Source organism: Pelmatolapia mariae, linkage group LG16_19 (assembly GCF_036321145.2).
Source record: "Pelmatolapia mariae isolate MD_Pm_ZW linkage group LG16_19, Pm_UMD_F_2, whole genome shotgun sequence".
Taxonomy (NCBI): domain Eukaryota; kingdom Metazoa; phylum Chordata; class Actinopteri; order Cichliformes; family Cichlidae; genus Pelmatolapia; species Pelmatolapia mariae.
The window spans coordinates 23361152-23387587 of record NC_086241.1 but is presented as its reverse complement, the minus strand read 5'-3'; the positions used below and the strand labels follow the sequence as shown (position 1 = coordinate 23387587).

The following is a 26436-nucleotide window of genomic DNA, read 5'->3' as shown; positions in this document are numbered from 1 at the left end:
GAGAATTTGGGGTCAACAGTGGCAGAATGTGAAATAGCTACCTATGCTTGCACAGAAGTCATCAGAGCCAAACACCACGCCATCATGGTGCAGACCAACCTTAGGACCAAGCGAGCGAATTTCCTCACACACCGCCTGGAAAGAACAAACACCAGCCCGATTGAGATGGGTTAAAGTAAAACAGACGAAAACAGGCTAAACTGTAACAAATGCTCCTAATTTTACACTCGTCATGACAAAACTATCCTAATTACTCGTTCTGAAATCTTTAACATAAAGGTAATATAATAACACACATCATTTGTCTCTCCCAATTACACTTCAAGCTTTCTTTCCTCAAGGACTCATATTAGTATACCAGCCCACTAAAGGTGCCACCTGCAGGTATGTAAACAGACACCTGGCTCGAGGCTCTTAAGGAAAAGCTGCATATCAAGCCTCCCTGCTATTTTATACAAGGTTTAATTTGTTAAGACTGAAGCAGTAAAGTTTTTAAAACCCGTGAAGTAACCTAAAATGTTTCCTGTTTTTTTATTTAAATGATTAAATGTTTACATTTTTGCATCTAACAGAACAGTAGTTTGTGTTAAGAAAACATGAATCACTAACACATCGTGGAGCTGCTTTATTTTACTAAAGGAAAACAAAAAGTTCCCACAGAATTTTTTTCCCACCATTTTTCAAAGATTTTTCAAATTATACTTCATTGCTCTTCAAAAAAGATTTGAGAAACAAAAAATCAAACAACAACAACAAAAGCAAAGACTAATGGCTCCAATTATTACGGGGGAAAGTAAAACTTTAAAAAAGAAAGAAACCCTCTTGAATGCGATCGTCTGTGGCGAAGGCTGTGAAACAATAAGAACATGTTTCGTGCTTTTGTTGGCCTCCAAATTAATTTCACCACTAGCTGTGCCGCAGCGAGTTTTTTTCATGCTTGTAACCCTGGGTTCAGTCTGGGCAAAAAAAAAAAAAAAAAAAAAAAAATTACAGGGTGTTCTCAAGACAGCACACAGAGCCACCCCCTGCCATCAAAACACACATACTTCCAACCACAGTGCCAGAATTAGGCTGAAGAACTAAAAGACAAATCAGAAGAAGCAATGACAGCTGGTTTCTCCCCAAATGCCCCAAACCGTGCCCTCTTTTCTCGTGTAGCTGAAGGTCGTGCTGTACTATTACAAAACAAAAAAAAAAAATCACTTTGATGCTATCTAAAATATCATTAAGAACTTTTGCACTGTGACGATATTAAAATGGTTCTAATTAAAAAATGTCAGCGTGTCTGAAGAGGACAGACAGAGAGAGGGACACGCGACGGAGAGGTAGAAAAAAAAAGCCTCAAAAGGCTCGTTTTGAGGGGGACAGTCTGAAAGCTTTGAATCCCTTTTATTTTAGACATGTGGAGTTCTCTGCTCACTGATGCAGTCTTTAATCTAAAGTGAACAATGGACAAACAGAAAAATGTCTTACGCATGCAGTTTTTTTTCTTTTTCTTTTTTTGTGTGTGGAGGGGGGAGATGTTGTTTGTAATTTACCTTAAAATTGAGCAGGCCCACAGCGGTTTCCACAAAGGTGATGAGGCGAATGGGTTCTGTCAGTGCCCATCCTTTCAAGTGGTGCTGAAACCTGTCAACAAACTAAGCACACAGGGACCATTTCATGCTCGTGCACTCATTAACAAAACCCACTGTTTCTGTGAAGCGAATGCAATAAACTCATTTGCTCTCGCTATCCTGTACAAGATAATACACAGGATATTTGTGCTTATTTGGAGCATTCGATACATGTCTTAACACTTACCATAGGAATACTGAATTTCCATATGTATAATCATCTTAAACCCAGTTACAATTCCTTGGATAATTTGTGAAGATTTTTTTTTTCTTGGGGGGGGGGACGTGTTCTACTAGATAACACTTCTGTTCCTCATCTACTCTGCTGCCACCCTCAGTGGACTTTTCAGCGCACTATTAGTTAAGCGAATGAGAAAACTCAACAGAAAGAGAAATCTGAGGCACAGAGCGATTGTGTGGTTGTAAAAACTGGAAGGAAAAAAAATATTCAGCAGTAACAATCGTAAATGATTTGACACATCTTTCAAAAGTCACTGTGGGATAAGACAGAGAAGGTGGAGAGAAAAAAAATCTTAATGTGCAGAAACTCACTTTTGATACAAATCTTGACACCTTTATTACTTGCACTGTTCCCATTTCGGTCCTTATTCAGAGGCACATCTATGAGGGTTCAAATAGCGCAGAGAGCAAGCACAGGAGAGCGGCAACAAAAGCAAGTGAAATGAAATATTTTACATTATCACCAGGGTTCCCCCCTTCGTCTGAAGTCTTCTGCTCTACCTTCTTTCAGAGGCTCTGCACAACTACAGAATGTGTTCCCCCGAGACTGTGTGCGCACATGTAAATGTGCACACGCACACCCCAGCACGTGCACACACACACACACACACACACAGCAAAACCAAAGAAGAAACAAAATACGGAAAAGGGGAGAAGAAACAAGATTTAGGATGTCTTTGAGTGTGTTTTACTGTGACATTATTCTGTTTTGCGTCCCTCCTCCGTGGCAGGGAACAGGGAGACTGGAGCAACAATCAGAGTGTGATGTGACATTTTGGTGAGGCCTTTATCCTGCACGACTCCTGCTAATATGCAAGCTCACCTAAGTAGGGCTTTAAAACCAAGTTTAATTCTTTGAAGACCAAAGCATTCCAATTTTTTCCAACAGACCAGTTCACAGCTAGCCCTGGACTGCCAGTGGGGTAGCCCAAATTCCTAAATCTATCATCTGGAAACACACAAAAGCCCCCTCCGTCAGATATTTCCTTTCAAAGCCAGACAAAAAAAAAAAAAAAAAAAAAAGACAAAAAAGAAGAGAGTGCAAAAGCTCAGAGTAGAAATGTCTACCTCCATGTCCCCCCCACCCTCCCCCCCATGCCGTTTTCTTCCTCTTTGACACACCGGGGGAAAAAAAAAGAAAAGACGGTTATAAATAACCTCAGGTACGGCGCTACTATTTTTCTAAACGAAGAGCAAAATAACCCCCACGCTCACACTCACCACTCTTGTTCTCAAAACTGAAAGAGTGGGCCTCCATTGAAGGATTTCAAAAAATAGGGGCAATTTTAATCATCTCTCCATTCAATCTCAGTTGGATAAATCATATCTGAGAGATTTGCATAAATACAAACCATCAAAGTCTTTTCATCTTCAAAGAGGTTTTCAAGACCCAATAGGCTTTGTACTGTAATCATCTGAGGTCACAACCCTGTGGGAGCAAGGTTGCTATGGCAACATAAAAACTAACGCTGGGGGCTTAGCATAATATCCCCCCCCCCTCCTTCACAAACACAGGAAGGGGTGCGGGGGTCCGAGAGGGAGTGTGAAAAGAGGGTGTAGATAAACCTATTTCTGTGACAGAGGAAACTAGATAGATATGGCCTGTTGTGGGGAAACCTATCTGATATTACACACGGAGATTACCACCAAAACGCTGCGCCATGCAAACCCTAACAAGGCTGAGTGGACTGTTTGGTTTCCACCAAAGGGAAACAAATGACAGCTCCATGCAGTACCGCTGGCTGAAAAGCCTCCGAGGCTTTCTGATTACATGTTTCTGTCCTTCTGCTGTATTCTCCTCTTCAGCTATTATACACTTTAAGGGTCTGATTTACACTGCATACAAGAGGTACTACAGTCCTTGTTCATTGGTACTCGGATGGGTGCAGCAGTCATTAGCTATCAATGGCTCTTAAAACTGGGACCTGTTTAAAATGTTATTCCCCCCCCAAAAAAGGGAAAAAAGAAGTAACGTTAAAAGAAGAAATAACACCTCTTCTCTTCATTCAAAGCCACGCTGCAAACAAGGCCTCTGATAATTTCGCCACCCAATCATGAAAAGAGAAGGAGGGGGAGATAGAGCTAGAGAAAGGAGGCTATAGTGGGACAAGTTTCAATTAATTTTCTTCAAAAGGGGGCCAGATTAAATGTTTCCGGCCAGCTGAAGTGTTCATTTCACAGAGGGGAAGCGGAGAAAGGGATGAGGGGAGGGGACAGGAGGAGGAGCAGAGGAGGAGGAGCGGGACAGGGTGCGATTCTTTTGGTCCCATTGCACACCAAATAGTGTGGTGGGCAAAGAATGCACACGGCTCCGAAATCTTTGTGAGAATTGTATTCAAACAAAGGAGGGAGTTACGCCTGTTACAGCCCAATAAGGCCTGTCAGTCACACAAGGGCTGGAGGAGAGGAGAAAGACAGAGGAAAAGATTTCCACACAAAGAGAAACAAGCAAGTCCATCTTTTAGCGACAAATCAGTTTGGAGGTTCCTGAGCTAATATCAATAAAAAGGGAGGAAAATAAACAAGTGAGGGGATTTACTGCGCTGCCTTACAAGAGTGGAGAAAATCAGACACTTGTTTACAACACGAGGAACACGAATGCGCACACAGACGCACAAGAAAAGTACAAAGCGGCGAGAGAGTGAAAAAGTTGGGAGGGATGGGATGAAGATAAGACTCAGGTCCTCATCGAGTGCCACCAAGTTCACTTTGTCTAAGGGTACATATGCACCAACTGATGCAAAAATCATACTGGCAAATAAATCAAATGCTTAAAACAAGCAAGCTACCTACAGGCTTTTTCTCTCAAGGGGTACAGTACCAATATAAAGGGCTGACTTACTTCAAGTTTTTTGCATTAATATTAAAAAAAACCCACCACATAACATAAACAGGCAGTTATCCACAACTTAAAGCTTTCTAAGTTGGCTGAGTCACAGCATAACAACACAAGTGGATTTTTTATTAAGTAAAAAAAAAAAAAAAAAAAAAAAAAAAGACTTTCTTAAGTGAAGAAAAGCAGCCAAGGGAGAAAGGAGCTAGGGGAGAGAATTAGTGAACACCTGTCAGCAATTATACTTGCAAGAAAGAAAGGGCAGCAGGAAATAGACATGTTATAATTAAAGCCACTAGTTAAAAACTTCCTGCTCCTTCCCTCAGACCAAGTATGAGCATAAATGTGTGCGTGCGTGCATGTATGTAATAACACGAGGCAAAAAGAAAAAAAAAAAAGAAGCAGACTAGACATACACCTTTACTACAGATTACCTCTCCTCTAAACATATCACAACGTGTCGCGCTTGTTTAATCAACTGTAACTGTTCTGAATACGTGTGGTTTGATATAGTAGAGACAAAAAAAATCTTACTTTAAAAGCTATATCCCCCACTTTGCATTGCTTGCTTGGGGTACTCAATGCAAAGTGACAGCAAGAAAAGCATTTAGACGTAGTTCGAGCACCGTGTCTTTTTTATGAAAATGAAGTTCAGTAAATGATGTCGATGCAAACAGTAAGTAGACTGGGAGTAAATCTTGTTTACCCTGGCATGTGACTGGAGCTGATCATACAGGTCTGCATTAATGATGTCAATGTCTGCTGACTTTTTAGGGCTCGACTTGTCTACATCTGTTTTCCTGGTCTTGGCCATCTTGGTTTATTTTCCTGTATTGGCCCTACCTCTGCTTTATAGAAAGCAGAGGTAGGGCCAATACCAGGAAAACATCTAACACTATTGCTTCATATTAGATTTATCAATTCAGTTTAGCGACCTTTTTCAGAGAATCATCGTTTTCAATATCTGGCTTCAGTTTTTGATAGCCTAACCACGACTGCACTGCCTTTTTTTTGCAAGTTTGCACATGTGTAAACATTTGCAACATGCTATATTTAAAGGTGTATAAGAATAAGAGAAAGTAATGAATCTGAGGCATTCTGGTTTGGCTATGGGGTATTACATTTGATTAAATCAGTTCTTAGGCACAACAGGACACTGTTCACAGCAGTCCTCCGTGAGTTCACCAGAGGCAGAAGGCACCATTGCGCTGTTACAGAAAGTTATCAGGCTTCTGAAGTTAAACCGAAGAAATGTCATCTGTTTCTTGAGCAGCAGCCAAGAAAAACACTCCGTCTGTCCCTGACAGGGATCGATTCCCTCTTTTACTTGGAAACGGGAAAGCTTGTTATGACTGCTTTGAAGATTCCCGAGGTTTCTTCTTACTTCATGAGTTTGTGCAAGAGCACCAGTGCTTTTTAAAAGACTGTCAGAGTTCAAAGAAAGAAATGCAATGGGAACTTTAAGTGCAGCTATTTTTTTGCTGTTGTTTTTTTATTTATTTACTTTTTCATACATTTTTTTATAGGCTCAGAAAAAAACTCAACTTATGACTTTGAGCCTATTTTGATTTTGAAAAACAACAGTTATTTAAACATGACGATGATGATTTTTCACTCACCCATTGCACCTCCTGTGTGTCCTCCACTTTGGGCAACATGATGGCACGAGGGAGAACCTTGGCCTTCAAAATGACCTCCAGGTCCGCCTCAGCCAAGCCACTAGACACCGAGTTCACTCTCACACACTTTTCTGTACGGCCCAGGTCCAGTTCCGCTAACATCCTAGGAATAGTTTCTCTGGCTTCTGTCTGTGAAAGAAACCATGATTTTAATATGCAGCATATAGTTGTTTTAAAATATAAAAAGAAAGTGTGTGACGTTGTTAGATTAAAAACTCTGCATGTTGAAAGCACGTACAGTTAGATTTCACCATTGCTATAGTAGTTATCTACTAAAACAAAATGCTTAAAAAAGGACAAAAAAACTCTCTGGTGCTGAAAACTACCTACTTTGATTCAACATGTACCAAAATGCAAGTTCTTAAAATTTGCAAAATCAATGGAAAAGTTCAGTTTTCATCAAGGAAACGTCACTACAAAAGTGAATTTGGACACTGAGATGAGCATGAAAATAAACCTCGCATTATGAACACAAACTGTGTGATCAAAATGAGCGGCCGACAAAGCACACAAATCCAAAATGAATGACCTCAAAATGAAACATTAAACGTGCTTTAAAACACAAAACCAAAATAACATAACATACATCTGCACTCTTTTTTTCCTCTGTAGTGCATCTATATCCAGTTTGTCAGAACAGAAGCTGCACACTCAGCTTTGTTCTCTCAACGTAGGCATTGTAGGATCTGAGCAGGAAGAGAGCTGATGGAAAATCAAAGAGAAGCCTACACTCCCTACTTCTATCGGTAACACAGTAGCACATACTGCAATATTCAAACCAGATGCTGGCTACAGGAACGGAGAGAAAGATGGATGGAATGGGGAGAGAAGCCAGACTAGGGAGAGGAGAGAAGCTCAGTGGGAGAAATGTGGTCTGAGTTAAGCAGCATGAGGAAACGGTGGCTTAGGAGTTGTCAGCTCAGATCAGAGGCTGGAGCCTTTGAGTGCTTGTGTATAAATGTGTGTGTGTGTTTGGGAATTCTCATATTGGGATTTTTCTCCTGATTCAAAGACTACCACTAACAAAATGTTAAGAAATGTACACTCAACCTGATGCCAATTGCTGGGTGAACCACAAAAATGTTCCGATAACTCGTGAAATAAATTTCAAGTAATTCAAATATTGCACCGAAAAATGGTGGCACATGTGGCACGATGCCATGTGATGGAACTCCCTGGATCACGCAGAGCATATAGTAGTGCATCTAAACAGGGTGATAATCAGCAGACTGACAACTAAAATAAGTGTGTGCATAAAAGAGAACATATAGACAGACATAACATATTGAGCCCATATATCACAAACACTTGTAAAAACTCAAGTGGACAAGAGTCAACCTTGGTTCAGTTGTATGAGTTTAGGGGGTACTCTCAAGGGTCACAAGGACTAAACCAGTCCTAGCTCTGATCTCCTGGAATGCAGAACTGTATGTGATATTGTAAACACCCTCCCAGTATCAATAAAATGCAGTATCAGAGTACATATCAAAGATTTCCTTGGATTTAATAGGGTTCATGAACAGGCTGAGCTGCTGTGTGTCATCTTTGTCTCCTTTTTGCCTCACTGAAAGAGACAAGAGGGATTGTCACACCATATGATGAGGGCACTGTGATCTTTGACTCTTACTCAAATTTTGCTCTCTCCTCCTTTCTCAATGCCGCTCTCATAAGCCAACACAGACCCGCAACTCGATTGCAGTAACTTGAAACGGATGGAGGCGATTTACGCAGCCATAACTCACTATTCATAAACCTGCTACTTGGTGGATAAAATTCTGTCTGTCCCTGCGTAGTTCATGGTGACTAGAGAAAATTGATCTGTGAGAACTGCTGGCTGTTTTATGTGCCAGGAGTCACATTGATCCCTGACCAAATTAAATAAATAGATATCCAGAAACGATCAAAAAGCGTGCTTATAACGTTCTCAGATCAGAGACGGGAAAGCTCCCAACGTCTTTCTCAAGGCTCAACCTGATATACTGGCGACCCGTGTGTATAAAATTCTTCTTATGTAAGCAGAAATCACTCATGAAAAGGACAGACGCCTCATCTTTTCTTCTCTTTTCCAAAGCCACGGCAGCAGAAGTGGTCAAGGAGACGGGCTGGGGTCTCATTTAAAAAACTCTTACAATCAGTTTTCATCTTAAGAATCCTTAAAGATGGAAAACATAGAACGCTATAACAGTGAGTTATTTTGTACCAAGAAAATTTAAATTTTGAAAAAGTGATTATTCTGCTGTTTACGTAGAGACACTTAGGCCTGTGGTTCTTCTGCAAGTCATTGTCAGAGTCATGGGAGGGCTGGAGGTGGCCAGCCTGATGCAGGCTAACACAAAGAAATAGACAACCGCACTGACATTCACAACTATCGCCAATTTACCCACCAAGTGCATTTCTTTGGACCGTGGAAGGAAGCCAGAGTACACGGAAGGAGAGAACCACTCGAACACTGGGAGAACATGCAAACTCCACACTGAAGACCACTGTGCTGCCTTTTACGAACAAAACAATAAGATATGTTAGTGAAAGATGACAGGAATTGTTTGTCACACCGAAGGCTTTCTTGTCCTTGAGTTATGGAAGGACAGTGAAAAGTTAGTTTGCTTTATTTGCACATAATTGCCTTGCCTTTCAAAATATCAGCATCTCTCTGTTTTTGTTACCCACTAAACTTTATCTGTTTTTCATTATAAAATGGGAAGCTGCAAGGCAGGTGCGGTCAGTTTAAGTTGTTTTGTGATCTGAAACAGAAAATGACATTCTCAGAGCCTGTATAAGCACTTTATTTAGTGCTCAGCATCTTTCATGAATCGATTGTAAGCACACGATCTAGACATCTGAACACGTGATCTTAAGACTAAGTTCAAGCACAGAACATTTTTATAAATGAGGCCCCAGGTCACTATTCACTATCCTTACTTTTATCTTCTTTTCCGCCTAAAGTGAGAGAGAGATTATTCTGCCAGACACCTTGACCCCTATGGGCTCCGCTACTCCGAGCTTGAATAAAGCCCTTTGAAAAGAAGATATTTTACATTAATGGACAGCCATCCAACAAGTTGCTTCAAAGCTCCCTCCCCAATCACCTGGTGTCCTACAGAGAGCTCGCCCCAACGTCAGCGCCATCTCCTCTTTGATTCCCTCCATCATCCTCATCATTAGAGGCTGACACACAGGCAGGCAAGCTTGCAAGCAGTCACCCAGGCAGGCAGGGCCGTCGAACGCATAGATGCACATGAGAAGCTTTTCAAGTGCAGAGAGGCTGACCTTCCAGGAGAGCGAGGGCAGCTTCTTAACACACAGCCTGAGCTCTGACACTCAGAATCCTACAGAGTGCTGTATATATGTGACACAGCATGGCTACCGCCTTGTAGACACCACATCAGACTACAGCATCCAAACTGGTATATGTGCAGTCCACAGCAGGACCAACTTCCTCTTCAGCATCAGATCATGGACTTCCAGCCCTTCTGCCATGTTGCTTGAAACAGGGAACGTCAAACACCCCCTCTGGATAGTCTATACATGTATACGTGTACACACAGTCTATCCCTTCATTCAGCTTGAATTGTTTTTTCAGTAGAGGCATGATTATGGTGGATATACAGAGGACATGTGACTTTTTTTTTTTTTTTAAAGGGCATAATTTGGGCTAGACTTTGTTTTTTCTCATACAATATTGTTATAGTATTGTTATAGTTATAGTAAATAGCAAAAACATTAAGATGTAAATAATGCTAATTTATGACAACATTAAAAAGTCAATGTCATTCTAAAAAGAAAAAAAAAATACTCACAGCTGTGCGCCTGCATTCACAAGAACAGCTTATATGTTCATCCCACTTTTATCATTTCCATTGTGCCTTCAAACAGTAGAGTGCTGTATCTTTAGCCTGAAAGTGGATATAGGGTTTCATGTCTAAGGAGTGCAAGATCATGAGTCACAATGCGTGTAGTTGTTTTTCCTTTTTTTTAATACCTTTTAAGATCGGGTGTTTTGTACCCTGCTGTGTAACTCGTGATGCCATTTGCAATGAGCTGTAGACTCTCGCAGGTGAAGGCTGCCAGCCTCAAGTGTAACTGTCCGCACTTGTTCATCTGTCTTTGTTAGTGTGTGCCAGATTGTGTGCATGTGTGTGTGTTTTTGTAGGCTTCAAGTTATCGTGGATGCGTTTTGACAAGTGACATGCTGCACTGTATAAAGTGGGAGTGAGATGACTGACTAATTCAGGCTACGCAGATAACTGAGACGTAGCAGAAGGAGATTCAGGCCTTCACTCTGTCAGTCGGAGGCGCTCTGTGTTATCTGTTACACTGTCAGTGCAGACAACAAGACATAACTAGCAGGAAAGAGGAGGAGAAATTTGTAAATCATGAAACTTGCCTGTCATTGATGGTCAAAGCTGACAGCATGAGGCAAAAAACAGCTAGTTATTACACACTTTAATTAGCCATGAAAGGAGCTCATTAAAATCTTTGGTTACAGTTCATTACAAGCTGAAATCCATGATACCATATCAATCCATGAAAAAAAAAAAAAAAATACAGTATGTACGGCTTCTGTAAAATAAGAAAAATTCAGATTCCACCAATCTTCTCCAAACTAGTGCCAAACTAGTGATCTTTTGGATACTGCAGGTTTTTTATCATTTCATATTTGTAGTTTTAAAAATCTTTATTTGAAATCAACGTCAAATCTTTATTTGTAACTCCAGGATAGCTTTTGGGCCTCTAAAACCAAAGCAGGGTTCTCTGGTCTAATCGTTTACAATTTGATTTGATACCTCAAAACACATTTTTCTGAGTTTATGGCCAATACAAATCAGCATCCATGAGATGTGCCAAAACAACCCTAATATATGACTCCGTATTAGGGTTGTATTAGGGCCCTATTACATGACTCTGTAACAGGGACCTATTGAGGACCACTCAATAGGTCAGAGTTGTTTTCGGGGTTGAGGGTGGCTATACAATATATTTATTTTTGTCTTGGATTGATGCAACATTGTGACTATTCTCTGATCAATACCATAGGCCAAGCCAATGAGTTTGTAAGTTTACACAAGACAAGCAGTAGGACAGAAACTTCTGAAAAGTGTGGGCAGCTCCTCAATAAGTCACAAATGTAGTTCCATTTCATACATCCAAGACGCATTTCGTCTGTATTTCCTGGAATGCTGTCATGTTGAGTTGGGAGACTGCCAAATTCATGGTGATCACAACAACTTCAGTGCTTGTTGCAACTACAGAAGAACCCAGCTCATTCAAAGACCTTCCTCCTAAACCAGCATCTTTTTCTGACAAAAACTCTCAGCAATGCTGGCAGTTCTTTGTGAGCTTTGGATCAATGTCTATGGAATTAACTCCACTATGTTGTCAGATACAAAGAAAATGGAACAGTGCCATTTGACGAATATCTGAATAACAACATGTATAAACAAATAAAACCCACTATAGTTTGATTACTGCTCTATAATATCAGAATTGTGTGTATGTGTGTGTTTAGTTCTATTGATATGTGTCCTTTCTATCTAAAAAACATTGACTGGAGGTTAGTCCTGTGCAGAGTGTGGACCAAAGAATCATCTGCGGTACAGGAACAGAAATCTCAGAGGTGACTCAAGGAAACACAATGACATACCTAAAAGCATTTCTTTCTCCATGCTACAATACATCCTTCACCATACATATATTTATATAACATTCGCTGCATTTACAAGCTTTTTGAGTGATGCTTTTTGTCTTCTCACTATCCACCCACCAATGAAGTCTGACCATTTTACTGCTTATCAGCTGATTTAAAGACTACAGACTTAAACCTCTCATCCATGCATTCATTACATCTAGACTCAATTTTGACATTATCATACTCATGGTGTATCATCCAAAATCCTCAGTAAGCCCCAGTCTTCCCAAACCTTTAATGAGTCCCTGTCACAATGCATTTGATTCAAATTTATTATAATCACTCAAACTCCACCCTAAAGCACCTCCTACCTCACCAGTCTTCACAACCACACCCTTTACTACAGACTGCACCCCTTAAAACCACCCACTTATACAGAACCAAGCAATATACCTGGGATTTCTCCAATTGTGCCCTCACCTGCTGAAGCTCTCTCCCAGTGCATTTAAAAGCAAAGCAAGAAGGTTTCGGGTTTGAATCCCCTTGCCAGTAGGGCCTTTCTATGTGCAGTTTGCATGTTCTCCCAGTGCTTGTGTGGCTTCTTTCTTTCCAGCTACTCTGGTTTCCTCCCACAGTCCAACGACATACAGGTTAGGTTCATTAGTGTCTCCCTTGGTCTAAATTGACCATAGATGTGAATGTGAGCGTGAATGACTGTATTTCTTCCCACATTTCTCCCTCTCGCAACTCTGAATTGACTAAGCAGTTTAAAAAATATGGAATGGACGCATAGACAGTTAAAATTAGAGATATCAGAAAAAAACGAGGTAAGAAAATGTGGAAGGTATATTAAATGCATGAAGGTGAAATTTGTGTGCTGTACAGATGCTCTGAACATTACCACAGAACTATAATTAATTTCCTGCTGAGATTCAACCATGAATCAGACTTAAACACAATCATTTTAGGGTTCTGTTTTAAAGTAGGCACTCTTGAAGGCTGCACTATATAGTTACTGACCAAGTGAGCACAATCCCAATTAAAACGTGTTAATTTACCTTCATGCTACTGATGTACAGGTTCACTAAAGCTCATTTGCAGTTTAACTACAGCTCAGTTCAATAAAACAGTGAAAACCCCAACAATCTATGAGAAAGCGATTTGGAGGCAGTGGGAAGGAAAAACTCCCTTTAACAGGAAGAAACCTCCGGCAGAAACTGGATAGGGAGGGATGGCCTTCTGGCATGACCGATTGGGAATGAGGGGAGGAAGACAGGACAAAGACATGCTGTGGAAGAGAACCAGAGATTAATTATAACTAATGATTAAATGCAGAGTGTTGTATAAACACAGTGAGTGAAAAAGGTGAATGAAGAAGAAGCACATCGTGGGAAGCTCCCAACAACCTATTGCAGCTTAACTTAAGGGAGAATTCAGGGTCACCTGATCAAGCTTTAGCTATATGCTTTGTCAAAAAGCAAAGTTTTAAGCCTAATCCTACAAGTAGAGAGGGTGTCTGTCTCCCAAATCCAAACTGGGAGCTGCTTCCACATACGAGGGGCCTGAAAGCTGAAGGCTCTGCCTCCCATTCTACTTTTAAATATCCTAGGAACCACGAGTAAGCCTACAGTCTGAGCGCGAAGTGCTCTATTGTGTTGATATGGTACTATAAGGTCTTTAGAAAAAGAATGGGCCTAAATATTCAAGACCTCGAATATGATGACAAAGATTTTAAATTCAATTCTGGATTTAACAGGGAGCCAATGAAGAGAAGCCAGTAAAGGAGAAATATGCTCTCTTTTTCTAGTGGATTTTCATTTACCTCTACTACAATTTAGTATCTGCCCCAAAATAGATGAAACAATTAAAAAACAAATAAGCAAAAAGAAAAAAAAAAAGAAAACAAGAACTGGTGAACTATATATTATTTAAAAATAAGACATACATTTAAGATGTGCAAAAAAATGTTAATTATAAGTTAAACATACCAAACCAGTTCATCAAATAGAAACTTAATAACATTTTTTTAAGTGGGGGTTAAAAAAAGATCAGACATATTGAACTTATATTGCCATTTTTTCACTGTTATATATACAAATGTTATGTTCAAGTGATTATGATTTAGAGCAAGAAACTTTTTCACAGGTTTTAGTGTATGTTATTTATAGCACTAACTAGTAATTCAAGTTCTTGTTCCCTTAATGCCCACCAATACTTAAACACAATATTAAATTTTACATTTAAATCTCTTGTGAAATAAGAGCTAAAGTATATTCCCATCTCATCCTCCCATCTGCTCCATCCCCTCTCTTTCTCCCATTCTTTAATGTTTTCATCGCCTTGTACTCCTCTCCATCGACACTACTCATACTGGGTTACTTTCTAAGCACTGGGTGGGTTGCGCAAGCCACGTAGCACAGAGTGGTGCTGGCCAGTGAAAACACAAGAGTGTAACAGGATAACGAGAGGCAGAGAGGACCTCTCTGTTCTCTATCTCGGCATTTTCCACTGCCTTGCTCAGGTTCATTCCTCGCGCTCAGTCCACTGAAGCTATAGCACAAATGAGTTTCAAAACACAACCAGAGGGGAGAAAAAAAGCTGTAAATGGCAAGTGTACAACTTCTTTTAAACTGAAAAAAACAAACAAACAAAAAAAACCAGACACACAAAAATATTGCTGCTAAAAAAATTTCGTTGCAAAGGATGCTAATCACAGGACTGTCATCCCTCCCCTGTACACCCTGACCACTTGGTTACTCTACCCATGGTACTCTCAACAAACAGACCAATTGATTCCTGACAAATGACACTTAAAACACGCACGCACTCTAAACAGTAAGGTTTGGACTGGATGGTATTTCTCGTATGGCCAGGACAGGGTCTACTTTCTGGCGGAGTGCATTACATCTCAGTTGTGAGTTTTGGCAGACAGACTGGGAGTTTCTCTGGAGTCTCTGAGGTCTTCTGAGGTGTAGAGCACATGCACAAGCACACGTACAAGGATGTAAATACGTGTGTAGTCCCATCCTGTATAATACACACTAAATAGAAATGTTTAGCATTCATAATTCTACCGGCTACCATTATTCCCCAGGAGCACTTTCTGTCAAGAGTTTATTCATTTGAATCCACTTAAACAGGGTGCGGGCCTTTGAGTGTCCTCTGAAACAACACAGTGAGCAGTGAACTGAGGTCACGTATCAGTTGACAGTTGGCTGCATAATTTATGTTAAGTTGCAATTCTCTGGTGTCAGACACAGTTCATGCATAGACCATAGCTCATGCATTGACTGACAATGAGATAAAGTTAATATACAACTATAATGATGACATCCACTCCACAATGTGTCATTCAACTGCTACCATTGAAAGTACCAAGACCAGTGGATATTAGTGTTACTGTAAAAACAGAATTACAGAGTAAAGACAAAGAGAGAGAAAAGGTCTGGTTTAACACTATACATTGCGAATTAGATGCTGTCATGTACACTTAACCATCACTTCCTAAGTCACTAAGTAGAGCACAAAGTAAAGTCAATGTAAAGTGCTGTAAATATAATTTAATTACTCATTTTGAGAATGTGAAATATGGTCAATTTGGTCGAAAAATAAAATTTTCTTAGACTACAGGGGGCGCATGACAACTGTGTATTATTATCCACCTATATACAACTGCCCTCCAACAAACAAGACTTTTGTTTATTTGTTTATTTTTGTCGTAAATATGTCACAATCAATATTCTGTTCATGTGTTAATGCTTTAGTTTGCCTTGCATTTTATTCTATGGAGGCCTGAAGACTTTTTGCATTTTCTGTAAGAGTGAGCGTATTATATATAAATGAGATTTAATAATGCAAAACCAAAGGTAAAGTGTATGGCTGTAATCACAACCTTCTATTCATTTAATCTTACGGTCTACTACTGACTGATTTCTGTCCATATTAGCACTTTAAACACTACTTTGGGCTCTGATTACTGTGTTTATTCACCGACTTTCTATTTAGTTGTATATACTACCTATACTTTAAAGTGAATTACCTCCTTTCAAGCCCTAACAACTGTTCCTGGTTCAGTAACATACTGAAATGAATGCAGGACACTGATGTACAGTGGGATACCAACTGTAACAATCTGTGTATGTGTTTATCTGTGTGTACTTGTGTGCGAAAGTCCGTATGTGACTACACGTACACACTCATGCATGTGTGCATGTTTGTATTCTGCTGGTCTTGTGTGCATTTACAGGCGCGTGCGGGTGTGTGAGAGGTGCTCCCCGTTGTGCCGGCCGCGCCACTATGCCATCTGGAGAGGAAATCGAGTGTGAAGTACAGTATAGTTTGGGACCAAGCTCCGTGGCAGCGGCTCAGCAGTTAGTTCATTAGTTCCAAACTTCCAGGGATTAGGAGAGAATCTCTGCGGCAGGGAGGCAGGGGGGAGTCATGGAGGATGGAGGGACCCATGTGGGGAAAAGAGAGGCAGAAAGAGAAACACCAGGAGGAATACTGGACCAAAGGGCACCAAGAGACGGAGACAGAACATGGGGGGAGAGAGACATAAACAATCTTAACCCTGCGGACCCTAGAGAGGGGAGACAAGCGAGAGAGGGGGACGGTAAAGAACAAGACGGCGAGGGAGTGAGGAGGAGAGAGGACAGGTGTAGCCGTCAGTTCCGCTCTGGGGTTTCAACCTGCCCTCCCTTTTCCTCCACCCCACTGATCATACAGATATGATGATATGTGTAAGAGTGTTAGAGCAGTCAGCCTTGTCTTCCCTCCCCTCTCACCTCCTCCTTCTTTCCCCTCTGGGTCCGTGGCGACAGTTAGCAAGCTCTGGGTGGCTCCTACCCTTTACTCCCTTTCTTTTCTCCCTACCTCTTAAGCTGCCAGCATTACTGCCAAGATGGAGTGCAGACATTTTTAGAGTCAAAGTGGCAGGCAATTAAAGCCAGCATTCCTGGATTTCAATTTAAAAGGGGAGGGGGCCAGAGTGACCTTCATCACGTACCTTTTTGTCATGAACATCCTTTCCTGTTTTAGGGTGAAGGTGAAAGATAATGAAAAGAATACATTAATGAACACATAATAGGAGTGTGGTGGTGGGCAGTAGCCCCATTTAAGGCCTACTCATGCATACTCAGTAACTGCACTCAACATTTCGCCATCTCGCCATTGTTATATTCACCAAAACAGTGGTTCAGAATGGCATTTAGCAAGCTGGGTCATTGCTTTGCTCCCATTAGATATGCATTATGAGACTTTAGGACATTGTTGAAGCCTGGCATGCCTTGGCAAACCCACAGTGCAGACTGTGCAGTTGTCATGGTGAAGATAATCGTTTCTAGGCTATACGGTGTTGAAATTGTCAGCAGACACACACCCACATTGTAATAGCTAACTCTCATCCATTTATAGATCAGTTGGTCCCAACACACAGCTCAAATTGAGTTAATAAAAGACAGGGTAAGGGTAATATTTTTGACAAGCAATTACGGGGTATGCTTCCAACACTTCCTGCAAATTACCATTCACTAGGTACACACAACTGTGTCAGTGCATTATTCAATCGAGCTTGGTATTTACTTGGGCAGTAAGATGCATGCGTGTCCAGCAGCATCTGCATCTGATTTGCATAAAGTTACATTTACTCTGCAGATGCTTTTGGCACAGCGACTTCCAACAAACACATCCAAACCTAAAACTAAGCAGGAGCCAAAACGCATCAAAAATTGGCTAAAATTTTAATGTAGGTACTTGAATAAACTTACTGTGAGCCACGAGCCGCAAGAAAAAGCACATAAAAACAGGAAGACGTGGAAGAAAAAAGTAACAGGCAACGTTTTTTTGGCACTAAATGAAAAGTTCCTTTGAAGACATTTAATAATTCTTTTAGTGTTGTGTTGGGTTTTCATTTCAATGAACTGTAAATAGTCTCTCAACCAACCTGTGTGCGCACATTACACAGTGTCCGCACAACATCCGTCAAAAGAGCAGCATCAGTTCTCTTTCACTGACTCCAGGTGTGTTTATGGACAGAGCTGTCAGGTAATTCGTCTGTGTTTTAGCAGCACCGAGAGCCTAATAAACAATTATTGGATTTATGCGTGCATAACTGAATAAAATCATCATAAAAGCATAAAAGTATGCTTTGGGTGTAGATATAACCATAAAGCATCAAATATGAGCCATTACACAGCCTCTGTAGGCAGCAGGCATCAATTAGAAGTGCATCATTAAAAGTGCATCACCTCTGAAGCATGTAACACCTTTTGACAAGATTTTGCACCTCCTTTAACTAGTTGTTTAATTTCTCAAAAACAATAAATGTAAAAATTTGTATCAGCACCTGTTTCCTCACGTGTTTTGCTTCTCTCCACAAGAACTGCTGAAAATAATGCCAGACTTAAGACACAATATTTTGTCAGTCTGGCTTTGATGGTTTAAAGGGGTCAAAAAAAATCTCGATAAATATCCCCCCAGGCTATGTAATAAAAATAATTTGAAAAAGATTTTTTTAAAGACACAGTGAAAACTAAAACAATTATTTCAGTCAACTCATTTCCACATAGAAATTTATAAATCCAAAACAAATGTTTGTGGTATTCCCAGAAACCCACAAACACACTCACACACATTCACACAAAGTACTGTTCATCGAAAAGGAAAAAAATATCATCTTATGGGAAGGTATAACTACACAACATCCCCCATGGATTTCCAATTGCCACAGTGGAGAAAGACGCCAAGAGTGTGGAAAGTGAAGAAAGGGTGCCAGTAGGGAAGGTGAATTTTGTTATTGAGTATATTACTAATTTTTATATTACACAGCACGACCTAGCAAACACATAATAGGCTACAAGACTTTTTGCACACTGTGCCGAAAGCCAACATGTCAAAAAGTGTCAAAAGCTCAAATCTGTTCTGACGCTATGTTCTGCTTTGCAGTGTAGTGCAGACATAGCTAGATCAGAGAAGGAGAAAGTAATGGGATTATAAGGTAGGAAACTACTGGTGGACAATACTATTTTCCAGAATTTAATGTATTGGTATTTTTATGTGAATTACTCAGAGAAGTAGTAGTGGAAGCTAGAGTGGTATGCCTGCTGAGGGACATTACTCTGCAGTTTGAATAAATGGGTATATCCTGTAGCTATGTACATTTTCACTTTATTCGTAAAAGCACATACTGGGGCTATAGGCACAACCCAGCAGTAGCTAACACAGAGGAGACCTTTTGAAAATGAGAAAAACAAAATTCTGAATTTGCAATTGTTGCCTACAAATTCAGCCCCCCAAAATGGTCATATTTCAGGTGAAATGAATATGTTGGTGTAAAGAATATGCTGGAGCAAAACACTTCTGCTTAAACACAAGGAAGATGGGGACATGGACCTGCTGACAGTGCAACAGTCCAGCATCTGAAGCCTGAATGGCTCCTTCAGTGCTGCATTCCTTCCACATTCCCCTTTATCACACAATAAAGACAGAAGCTCTTACATCCCACCAACACCATCGCAGGGTCACAGTTTTAGCTGTCAGTCACACAGGCCATCATCTTATTGTCTTTGTCTACTACAGGAACAGCCTCCAGCCATATCAATCATCTTTATTATCATGACTTAAAAACCTTTGTTAGTTAACTTTTTGCCCGGGCCCCTTCTTTATCCCACTCTCCAATCACAATTTCATGGGCAGTCCAGCAGGGCCAATGAGGAGGTAGCGTGGGCAGGAGGAGAATGCTTTTAACCTGCTGCATCTGGCGCTTTCCCACTGCTAACCCAGTGGGACATGGTCACCTTGTTTTAAATGACTCTAATGCGGTTGAGGGGGGGAGCGCTGCCTTTATACTATCATAATGGGGTGAAATGTGCTTGTTATAAACATCTCACTTAGGTAGTTTTCCTTTGAGTGATTAAGACCAAGCACCTGTCTGATAGAGAGATATGGGAATTAAAATATATCCAGGATCACACAGCTATGGGAGTGTTTGTGGCTTCCCCGCTATCCTATTAATACCAAGCTGAATTTCATTTACAAGCATGCATCTTAGTACTTATGTACCTTTTTGCTGAGGGCTACTCCATCTTCACAGTCCAGCACAGCACAGTCGACATCCAGCGAGGCTAGTTTCTTCAATTTTCGCTCATCATTGCCAGGGCAGTAGAGAACTGCCCTGCGGGGTATGTAGTGCAGAGAGGAGCCTGCAGAGTGATAGTGATGACGCCATGCTTCAGCATACAACTGCCAGACTGCGGCCCGGAGCCACCCGCCCTTTCTGTCAACAACAACATACACATACATAAGGACATGGTGGCGTAAGGACATAAACATACATGCTTTGGTGCACAGAGTACATACACAGAAATGGCAGGCAGGTGTACTATGAATGCACTAATTCATGTCTGTGGTGCATATATTACTCATGAGCACACACAGTATCAATAAGTAGCTAAGGGCCATGAATAATTAAAGGCTGTTGCTGCATTCATAATATATGTACAGTGTTTATAACACTCATGGAGATCTAGTGAGGAGGACTCACTCAGACTTGAGTGAAAGTCTGGATGCATTTCATTTTGGGAGTTCTGTTTGCCCTTCAGCTTTTCATTGAAGTGAATGAGAGACGCTGACCTGTGCTTTGGCAGTCTTTGTGAGAACAAACTCACCCAAACACTGAGCCACTCATATGCTAATTATTGCCACGCTGCTGAATATCTAGGCACGGCAGAAAGTGAATGAGTATCAGAGTCACTGTTGTTTAGTGCTGAGTCACAGAAAAACTTTAACTTGTCTTAAAAGTTTGGATCTTTATTCTTATCATGAGCTCTGAAGGTAAAAATCAATTTTACATAACAATGTGTTCTTTTAGTCACATAATTCCCAAATGACTAAGTATACATAAAGATAATGCAATTTAAAATGAAACTGCAAGTATGCCATGTTACGAAGTCACAAATTGTATTGTAATATATGGAATATGAGCACTATCATTCATCATGGCCTTCAGGTAAATTATATATTATATATTATATATTATACATTATACACAGCATTCACCTACACACAAAGTAAACCAAAGCATTCAAAGGAAAAATACAGCACTGTAAATACAGTTATGACAATGCATATGTTAAAATTAAATATATTATATTCACACTAATAGAAACCTGAAGTGATGTAATAGTTAATAGCCAGCATTTGGTAATTCACATTGATCTCACTTTGTTGTAGTCAATGAATATTCTAAATACAATTTTGTCTGTGAAAATGATGAGGGGAAAAAAGCAGCACTACCAGAAAAGTTGTTACAGCTGTTGATGTTAATGGAGTGTGTGGTTCTTCTTTACTTTTTCTAAAGCTTTTTTCAGGTCTAGAATCCTTTTCAGCCTGTGTTATCTGGCTAAATAATGGTCAGTGGTAGTAGTAAGTCAATTAGAGATATTATAGTCAGCTAACATTTGGTATCAAGCCTAAAAAAATATATTTAAAAAAAAGAAAAGGAAATTCCCCGATACCTACTGACCCTTTGCTCAAAGAAGGTGGGGTCACTTCAGGTCTGGAACATTTTAACAACAATCGTGTTGTAATGACAGCAGAGAGTTCAAAACCCAGCTGAGCTCCAGAAAGACTGCCGGTATATGGTCAAAACTGTGGAACCTGATCTGTGCTGACTGAATAGACATTTATTAAACCTTATGAGAAGCTTGGGGGGAAATTTCATGAAGCACAGATCCATGAGGATTTGAGCACTTCCTGAGTATTGCCCATTTTGCATTGATGAAAAAATTGTTGTTTCATGTTTTCTTACAGCAGAGTTCTCTCAGGGCACCGGATGTCCATTCTGTATATATAAATATTTATGGCTCTCATTAATATGGTTTGCCCTCTTGTGGAGATAATGTGATATTCAAATAAATCGATTCTGCGTGAATGAAAACCCAAAAGTAATTGTGTGCACACAGGCTCAAAGCCTGGGAGTCACTGTCAGTTCATTTCTCTGTTGAGAAAGAAGTTGTTTACACTGTTTTTAATTGTAGTTGCCAATGGTGTATTTATATCTTTACCCGTCATGAAAGCCTATATCACTAAAAATTCCTCTTATAGCATGCCTGAGACACTGACAGCAGGATCTACAAAAAAAGACTTTAAAACAGAGTTCTAAAAACTACAATAGGACCTAGAATCTGCTGCGCAGACACAGAAATAATAGGGTACTACGTTCATCAGCTCCTGCAACTATGGAAAAGTTCCTGAAAACACCTTTTAACATTGCTGTACTCTTTCTGGGTATCAGAAGTCTGAGGATCCTATTGGTAGATAGTGTCTTTCTTTGCCTGAGGAGGGCAAAAGAAAGAAAGAAAGCAAGTGAGGGGATATCCCTTCTGTAAAGAGGGGGCTGAGTTATTCTCTTTTCATGTTTCTCGCTCTCTAAAGGAGCTAAAGTGACTTCAATAGCCACTTAATCCTGTCAACTACGCTTCCACATGCCCTCCAGTCCCAATAAGGCCTAATCTACACTGAGATGTTGCAGTTGTAGCAGGCAGTTAAAACCAATTTAAAATGCTTCCAGCACTTTAGTGCTTCCAGGTATAGAGCGTGTTTACAAAAGGCTTGGGGACAAAGTTTGAAGGGAGAACTACGGCCAACCCCATGCAAATTGTAGACCCGTTAAAATGGGTACAGCTCAAAATACATTTAGGAACTTAAATCTAAAGGACCAAAAACTGGTGAGAAAGAGATGAAAAATAGCAGCACTGAAACTAGAAAGAAAGACAGCGGGTCCAAGAATCCAGGCGAGTCTCAAAATGAAATTAGTCTATTCTGTGCACACTGCTCCAGGGGAACTGTTACAGCGCCATACTAAGTACCAATCGATAAATCACTTTTTCATCGTCATCATGATGTGAACATGAGCAATATACACACTGAAAAAGACTGTGAAATGCCATGAATATGAAAAGTTCTTATATTTATATGTGGCATGTACTGACACTCAGCATGCAGAAATAGCACCTTGCACAATAAAATTGAATTTGAGGTCATTTTGCATTGCAACACTTGAGTGGCTGGCTTTGTAATGCCAAAATGTGGCTCTGGAGAAACATACCAAAGTGGGAACTGCCACAAAGCCGATTCTCACAGGATACACAGCGCATAACTAATTTATTAGACCACCACCCAGAGTAAAGTTTATGACACAGCCGCCCTAAATTAACAATATTGGTAACTAACAAATGTTTGTGTTTGTTTATGTTTTTGTAATGTGTGTAACCCTTTAATCAAAATATTTTAAATGCTAAGGTATAATTACAGTAGATATCCAATCAATTTACTGTTTTACAAAAAAAAAAGACAACAAAATGATAAAGCATATTATTATTTTTTGATTAAGTTGCCAAATTACAGCTCATTTCCTGATTAGAAAAAATACTTTGGCTAGATGTCATGCTTGATTAATTTCTGACTTCTCACTGTAACAGCTCAAATTTGGATACAAAACTGTGAATTTAGTTTATTTGACTAATAAATAACTGTATTTTTTTAAGCTGTAAACAGGTTTTTGACACATTTCTAAATTATTTGTGTTTTCTTGTTTTTCATGACAAATTTGTTAAGCACTGTATTTTACCAACATGTTAATGACACAGTCATGATAATTACAGTCTAGAAACTTTAAATTCATTTAGTTTTAATCAAACTGAAAGTCAAGATCAAAGTTAGGTGCAGTCTGACATAGAGAAAAATACTCTTTCTGAATTCGCTACTGTACTTTTTCGTTACAGTGGATACCTTAGGCCACATATCTACCCGGTCTGCAATTCCTCCAGCGCTGAAGTGGGCAGCATACACCTACAGGTGTTGTAGTTTATATGATTAAGAATAAGAAGGATGCCCAGATGCAAAGGAAAATCTACATGTGGAAGATAGTGACTAGTGCAGCTACATCCATAGCTCTGCCCTGACTCATTGATTAGACAGGGTATTTATGCTTCTGTTAAATTTTAATGTGCTCATAACTCTCCGTATGATTTGATATGATATATGATACATAAGGAGTTTAAAAATAATATTTTCATAATGGGTGTCGTCTGAATGTTCACAAACGTTGCACTTATAGTGATCCCATTATAAGATGTTCTCGATAAAATTTACCAAAATGCCCCCCAGAGTGGTAGATACTAGCACAGGGGTGGGCAAGTCCAGGCCTCAAGGGCCGGTGTCCTGCAGGTTTTAGATATCACCCTGGGTCAACACACCTGAATCAAATGATTAGTTTATTACCAGGCCTCTGGAGAACTACAAGACATGTTAAGGAGGTAATTTAGCCATTTGAATCAGCTGTTTTGGATCAAGGACACATCTAAAACCTGCAGGACACCGGCCCCCGAGGCCTGGAGTTGCCCACCCCTGTACTAGCAGGACTTTTATCTCCTTCCAGCCAGGTGAAAAACATTCTCTATCTTTACCCTAAATTCAAAATGTACCAGAATGATGGGAAGAAGAAAACTCATCATTGAAGAATACAACATCATCTGTAAAACATGGTGGAGCCAGTGCAATGGCATGAGCGTCAATAGCTTCCAGTGGCATCAGGTCACCAGTGTTTATAGATGATGTGGCAGAAGACAGAAGCAGCAGGTAGACTCTGTAACATATAAAGATAAACTTTCTGCTCAGTTACAACCAAAAAGTTCATTTTTCACATTGTAACTGGTCATTGATGGAAAATTGTGAACTTAATTTAATTTGCTGTTTTGGCATTGGGATTAAAGATGGTGAGTGTGGTTGTTTGCATCAAACATGCATTTAACTTGCATTAAAGTTTTCATGAAAACCTAAAGGAACTGCTTATATAGTCAAGCAACCATATCAGCGAATGAAGGAGAGCTCCGACAAATGGGAATCTGAGCATCCAAATGAAATACACACATAACTACTAGATTTCTGTTTACATCATCCAACATCTGGTTGATATTTCCGCATTATTAGATCAATGCATGATACATTTGCGTTCTACATATTTAAAGAGTCCCTGGAGTGCTGTTTTCCCCTGTACTCCTTTTTTACTTTCTGTTTTTTACATGAGGGGTTATGACAACTCAGGGCTATGTGACCATATAGCAGCTGTAAAGTGGTTGAGGCTTGCCTCATTGACTGTGTTTACTGGTCTTAGATCAGAGGTAGCGATATGTTAGTGGGTTATATGGTGCTGGGTGCGAATGTTTCTTATTAGAGAGGCAGCAACAGACACAGGCCTGGTGGCACTAAAAGAGGTGGGGGTGGAGGGTAGAATGCAGTAAAAAGGGTGGTAAGCTCAGTGTCAGACTGTACATGGGTACAAACCCCGACTATGGTATACTATGTTTGGACCAGCCATCTAACAGTAACTTGTCAATTAGTATTTTACATGCAGATTTGTGTCTTTCGTCAACACCAGACAGTGTCTTGGACAAAGCTGTTCACAAGTACAGAACAACCAACTGATCTTCAATCCAAACAGACTAGCGTCTGATGATGTGACACTCACTGTCAGAATCTTTGTAGACTCCAACTACAATAAATCCACCTTGAACCACAAATCCTTGAACTACACATCTTATCTACCCCACTCTGACTACTGTACACGTTCGCCATATTCATCTCCTTATCTCTGAAATCCCCTGTTATTTAATCCAGGCAGGTGCATCAATGTGTCTCTCAATCTCTCAAGGTAACAGGCATGTCACTAAGAAATGTCAAACTTTGTAAGGATTTCACACTTCCGCCGACTTGTTTAGACCGTTGAGTTGTTTGTGTTCTGTTTCAGATTATGCTTCTGGCATTTGGGGGTCCTGTGAACACATGAAAGTTCACCACAGCTTTGGGTGGTATTGCATGTTTAAGTGACAAAACCTGCTGCTGTGGGAATGATCACAGTTACTCAGAGGAGAGAGAAGCAGTCAGGATATGGATACAAACATCTGCTGAGGTTGGGGAGAAGTGTAGACCCTACTGTCAAAGATGGCAATCTCAAGCTATACTACTAGTAGTTACTAATAGTTTCACTGAGCAGGAAAGGTCTTGTTTGTTATAGTTGAGCTTATTTATAGATAATTTATATATTAAATAAATAAAAAAAATCTCTTTCAATTCTATAAAACATTTTCTCCCAAAAGTTGGAAAAAGTTGTGTAAAATATGAATACAATAAACCACAAACATTGTAAGAACAACAAATGAAGTGTTTATGGGAGAAATATTGTTTCTTGGATAATATAGGCTTATTTTGAATTTGATCTCAGTGGCTCATTCCAGGCAAAACTTAGAAAGACACAGAAAACTTAAAAAAAAAACTTTCTACTTATCATAATTAATTGGCAACAGGTCAATAACCTGTTTCGCTAAGTAACTTAGATAGATGCAGATTTTTTTTCCAGAAATAAATTAAGGAAAAAGTTTTTCACCC

At 39.9% G+C, this 26436-nt stretch overlaps 1 protein-coding gene across 1 annotated transcript in view; it reads right to left on the bottom strand.

The window, feature by feature from the left end:
- clybl (citrate lyase beta like) overlaps window positions 1-26436 on the bottom strand; it is a 63846-nt gene that overhangs the window by 7796 nt on the left and 29614 nt on the right. Inside the window, exons 2-5 of the mRNA XM_063498401.1 lie at window positions 20053-20266; window positions 6309-6497; window positions 1539-1640; window positions 42-135 (exon numbers count right to left, since the gene is read on the bottom strand). Of these exons, the coding sequence (XP_063354471.1) occupies window positions 42-135; window positions 1539-1640; window positions 6309-6497; window positions 20053-20266 (599 nt within the window). The remainder of the gene's footprint in view (window positions 1-41; window positions 136-1538; window positions 1641-6308; window positions 6498-20052; window positions 20267-26436) is intronic.